The 5,784-nt window shown below is 32.7% G+C and overlaps 1 protein-coding gene across 2 annotated transcripts; it reads right to left on the reverse strand.

Annotated features, from left to right (window-relative positions):
- Nucleotides 1–230: 230 nt before the first annotated feature.
- LOC128192705 (histone acetyltransferase p300-like) lies at nt 231–5,556 on the reverse strand. 2 transcript variants are annotated; one of them, XM_052865602.1, is made up of 5 exons: nt 5,390–5,556; nt 5,145–5,299; nt 4,729–5,020; nt 960–1,094; nt 231–872 (listed from the first exon to the last, which is right to left on the reverse strand). In XM_052865602.1, the coding sequence occupies exons 1-4, from the start codon at nt 5,418–5,420 to the stop codon at nt 964–966; spliced, it is 609 nt and encodes a 202-aa protein (XP_052721562.1). In that variant the 5' UTR covers nt 5,421–5,556; the 3' UTR covers nt 231–872; nt 960–963. The 2 variants fall into 2 exon arrangements, with proteins under 2 accessions (XP_052721562.1, XP_052721561.1); XM_052865601.1 differs by having other exon boundaries at nt 5,145–5,554.
- Nucleotides 5,557–5,784: the final 228 nt, after the last annotated feature.

The raw sequence follows: 5,784 nt of genomic DNA on the forward strand, positions 1-5,784 counted from the left end.
TGACCCCCGGTCATTATTCTACGGGGGTCATTATACTTCATTACAACGGCTTTAACCATTTAGAATCCACACTATCTCAGGGAGATTGCATAGAAATATCTCAATTTGTAGAATTTTAGTTCTTGCGAAGCTTCATTTTATTATAACGTCATAAAAGCACAAAGCAACACTCACATACTGAGCGGAAAAATGAAAAAAAAATAAATAAGATAAAAATAAAAAAATAAAAATTTTCCTTCAAAAATCCAAATATTTAATCTGTATTTTGTTTATTTGGTTCAATTTAATAAATGTTAATTGAAAAAATGTTCTTCAAAGCAATAACTACACAGTATTTTATTATCTTTAAAAAGTTGTACAATGAAAGCTAAAATCGACCACCTTAAATCAATTCTATATCAAAACAATTACTGAAAGGTTTAATACGCTGTATCTTACACGAATGTGCAATGAACAATATAGTCGGCACTCTTAAATGAATTTCCACTAAAATTTATTTTTTTATTCATTTTTAATAGAACTCACTTATTCCAATTTAAAAATTTAACTAAAAATATCAGGGCATAAGAGTTACAATTATGATAAAGTATCTGATATGATATTAAAGGATCAGAAGTCTATATCATTGAAAAAAATACAAACATCAGTGGTTCTTTAAGACAAAAAAGCACTCCAAAAAAGATTACAGCTATGAAAAAAATCCTAAAACGAATATGTTTTCATTAATTTTTTAACAAGAGTTTAGGTATCCTTTTCATGCAGTTTCACAAGTAGCCCTCATTTAAAATCGGTTGGTATTTCTATTATTCTGGTATATACAATTTCATATATTGCTCACTATTTGATGTATTAGGTTCATATTTGTTTCAACCCTGCAAAAAAGTTAACATCATAGTTATGTGTTATGAACATTCAATTAATAAAATCTGTTGCAGCGGAATGTTTAAATGTTTCCTTACCACTTTAATTGCCTGGATTCTGTCCAGTTCTGTCTGTGTTTTGGGCATGCTTTTTTGGGATACACACAGGACAGTCATTTTCTTCGCAGTTCTTCCAGTGTGTTATTATCTGTCTAGATGATACACAGTGAGCGACTACAAGAAACATGCAAGTTCAAAAATATGCATAATTTCTTTTTACTTTTTATCAACATGGTATGGCATTATATACAAAAGTATCTAATAAACAAGAGGCCCATTGGGCCACATCGCTCACCTGAGGAACAATGGGCGTTCAAAAGATAATGTGCCATATGGCCCTCGGTAGAATAACAAAAAAATAAATATTGTAAAGTATTCGAATTTTACACTTCTTTTTGCATACACGTAATTTTTGACATTGTACCTTCATGAAATACTGTTTTGACACAGAATAAGAAAATCTTACGCAAGATATAGAACTAATTATTTGGTAGGTGTACACTGTTATATAACTTCTAATTCCCTGTATTTTCGTTCTATCCCCCCCTTCCCCCACTTAATAAAGCGATCAAAATATATGAGAGCATATAGGTACATTTTCTTCCTCAACTACTTACTAGTTATTGTATTTTTTTTTTTAAATATAATTGTTATTGTATTTTCTACATATATATATATATGTGAAGAAGAAAATTGCACCTCAATGCGCTCAATTTCTCAAATTAAAAATATTCAACAATTTAATTTGTCTTCTCCATTACATATAATTAAATGACTGTTGTTTACCTCACGTAAACTCGTGACTTTTATAACTTAACTCACACTTGATTGATTAATACACTGGAATGAATCATGTTGTCACGTGACATGTTAAAGAGCTATAAAAATCAATGTTACCGTATTGACAGGCACATCATTCTTATTTACTATGGCCTATGCACCCATTATTTTCATTTTTATTAAAAAATAACAAATGGCTACAAACCAGGATAACTTTCCGCTGTAATATTTTTTCTTAGAAATAGCGATAATTCTTTTATCCCCGCAACAGAAATGTGTCAGAACTATGGAAACTGTTTTAACGATGTCGTTTTTATTTACTCACATTTCACATTATTCATTGTATAAAGAGGGGGCTCCAGAGAGTAGTTATATACAGCATATCATTCTTTAATTTTTTGGTGTACAAGTATTCAACATACTCTAATTCATATAGAATTTCTAATGATCAACCAAAATTTCAGCGTCAATCGTAGAATTATAAGCAAGATGAGCTCAAAATTTTGCTAGGTTTGACTTTCTTCACATGAGTTTATTACATTCAGCTAAAGATGTTTAACTTGGTATTTCCTATTCGGCATTTAAAATGGAAAAAAATGAATGGCCTCAGATCTATGTACAAACATAGAATTGTGAGCAAATTTCTGTATCTTGCTTATAATTCGAAGCTTAACATTCAAATATGATAAGTAAATAGAAATTGTAAACAATTAAACACAAGAAACATGCACTATAACAAATAAAGAACACTATTTTTCAAAATAAATCATATACATGTATAAACCTATATATTTCCGTCAGCGATATTAAACTCTATTTAAACTGAATAAACTCGAGAAAATGCCGAGCATCTCAACAAAACATATTGCATTATTCTACCATTACGCAAAAGATGAATTTAGTTCTTTCTTAATACATCAGATGTTGCTTAATTTGCGCAGGTAAACAGTAAACTGTTTGATTTACCGAAGTCTCTGATTTGATACGTATAAATTAGGAAATACAAGCGACAGTTCCCAGGTTAACGCAAAGCATAAATAAAAAAGAAACGAAAATCACAACAAGCTAACACCACCGTCATATGTGAAAAATGGCAACGCATTGAAATATTTAGCCTCAATTTACTTCACAAAATCGGCACCAATGTATTTTGCATGTTTCAAAGATTCCCTTCGTACACGAACTGTTGCACAACAAACAAATTCATCATTGTCAGATCGACCCGTTTATCATATAGTGTCATGGCTGCTTTAAACAAAAAACCTCGTTTCAGAATTATGGAATACGAGTCTTGGTACATGTAAAATAGGTAAGCAAACCCGGGCCGGGGCAAAATAAAAGCCGGGGCAGATCGGCAATCGTCAATTCCAATTACGCATTATTTTGCAGCAATAATTACATCGAATACAAATATACTGGTCAGTAAATATCTTTGAAATTTTAATGATTTATAAATGTCAATCTTTTGTTTTGCCCTGGCCCGGTCATGCCTGCCCATTTTACCAAGTCTCATGGATGCTATAATTTGCTTGAAACACGCCTTTTCTTTCTTATTATTTTCGTAATAACTCAGATTTGGAACAGAATTAGCCCATAATTTTTGCAATTTATATTTTCCTTCCCATAAGGATTATTCAAGCTAAATTACGTTGAATATACCTCAGTAGTTCTTGAGAAGAAGATTTTTTAAAATGCACCCCCATTTTTTTATTATTTCTTTTAACAGTTTTGAGGTTTTCTCCGCTTTCAAGGAAATTTTTTCTTTCATTTCTGCAAATAATATTCATCTTTCCATAAAATTGCTTTGAGCCAAATTTGGTTGAATTTGGTTAAGTGGTTTTAGAGAAGAAGTTCAAAATGTGAAAAGTTTACAGACGGACAGACGGACAGACGGACAGACAGACGGACAGACAGACGGACGACGGACAAAATGTGATCAGAATAGCTCACTTGAGCTTTCAGCTCAGGTGAGCTAAAAATGGTTTATGAAACGAATAAAGCTACATGTATAACCTCGATAGAATCTTTGTGTTTAATTTTGTATTTCTCAAAATCCCTCATTATCTGGTAATCAAAACACTACACCAATGACAGGTATTAGTATCTCCGTGTGCTTTTTTACCATGCAAACTTTCTTCGTGTCACCGTAAACATTAAGCAGTACAGTATTGCCGGGTATGTCTATGTACCCTAATGAATTCATCACATCGTATGAAAATTGGTCACTTTTTCAAGGGTTTATCAGGAATTACTTGGACAAATATTTTTAAAAAAAAGAGATAAGAATTAATATAAATGAAAATGCTGTATATGTTAACCCCAATACATGTATCTTATTCTGTTTTGGATATCTGAAAAGTGAACTTTTCGCCACGGTAAAATAACAATAATAGAAAAAGTTGGATATGTAGTGGATATCTTTGTACATTCGGCTACTAATGTCTATGTGAGAGATTCAGTTATTAAGGTATATGTATGGTATACAAAAATTCTAAGTTCTACATTGTCAAGAACCTAGTTCATTAATAAAGAACAAGATGCTATAAACAACCAAAAAAAAAAAAAACCCAAAAAACTATGGTGGCATTTTTCTGCCCCTTGTGTGAAAGTTATTTGTCAATCAAATGTGTTGGCATGCAAGATAAATATGTTGACATGCAGGATAGTTATGTCAACATGCAACATAACTATTTTGACATGCAAGAAAATTGAAATCACATGAGAATTAAAAAAAATCTCAAAAAATCTCAAATATCGCCCACATATGACATCAAAGATGCTAAAATGCTACTTATTTATGTCAACATGCAACTTATTTATGTTAACATGGATTGTTGCATGGCGACATATATATCTTGAATGTCAACATAATTATCTTGCATGTCGACATATTTGATAGAAAAATAACTTGCACACAAGGGGCAGAGATATGCCACTGTAAAAAACAAAACAAAACAAAAAACAAATACAAAAACTAAAGCAATGAACATTCATTCATATTCTTTTATTAACTTTATTTCAATTTTACCTTGACAGGACTTTCCAGCATTGCAAGTCATCATGTGATTTAGCACATTCTTCATTGTTATGCAGTGAGGTAGAGAACACACCTCTCCATTGGTCTGCTGACGCCTCTGACATTTGTGGGCGTGCAGCAACAGCACTAGTTGTTGTTGGATAAGTTTACGTTTCTCAGGGTCAGCAGTTGGAGGCTGTTGAGCTCCAGTGGCTCCTGGGGTAAGATTGGCACTGGTACCTGGCATCCCACCCATGTTTTGGGCTGGACCTGCCACTATTCCGCAAGTGTTTATCTGGGGTTGCTGTTGTGAATTAATCGAAAATGATTTGAAAAATGACTTGCATGAGACAGTTTGTTTTTCTATTCTATTTTTACTATGATGTGTTAGCTTAATGACGCTACCTCCATTTATAGAATGAACTTACTACGTCTGTATTCGGCATTGGAGACCTCGGCATCCTGGATGGATATTCTACAGAGTAGCCAGAGTTGGCCATCACCAAATTTTGGCCACTTGGCCCCACGAGTTCATCATGTAGAGTATCAAGAATGGCATGCATGTTGAATGAATCGTTAAAATCTAAACAAAGATGAGAAATCAAATAAACTTTTTTCACCATATCGCGCAGATGTACATATATACCTCTAATTTCTTGAGAAATCCATTTACCTTCATCAATGCTTTCAGGTTGGTTGGCCATGAAGGAATAGTATTTTATCCGTAGTACAGACCAAAACAAATTATGACATTCAAAGTCAACATTTCATTAAATCATGTGTGCATGATTTCATCACTTCCCCTTTCACTTTCGTAACCACGAAGCTTTTGGTGCATGCTACAGAAATGTTTACAGACAAACTGGTAGTGTGTTCGACAGCTAAATAAATTATGACATTTAAAGTCTACGTTTCATTAAACAATGCGTGCATGACTGAATCACTTCACCTTTCACTTTCGTAAAGTCGAATCTTTTGGTACATGCGACGGTGAACTCTTCTTTATTTAAAACTTGAATAACTGTATCTAGTACTGCCCTCTGTTCAGTTTCAAATAACCTCACAAAG

Source organism: Crassostrea angulata, chromosome 7 (assembly GCF_025612915.1).
Source record: "Crassostrea angulata isolate pt1a10 chromosome 7, ASM2561291v2, whole genome shotgun sequence".
In the NCBI taxonomy this organism is placed as follows: domain Eukaryota; kingdom Metazoa; phylum Mollusca; class Bivalvia; order Ostreida; family Ostreidae; genus Magallana; species Magallana angulata.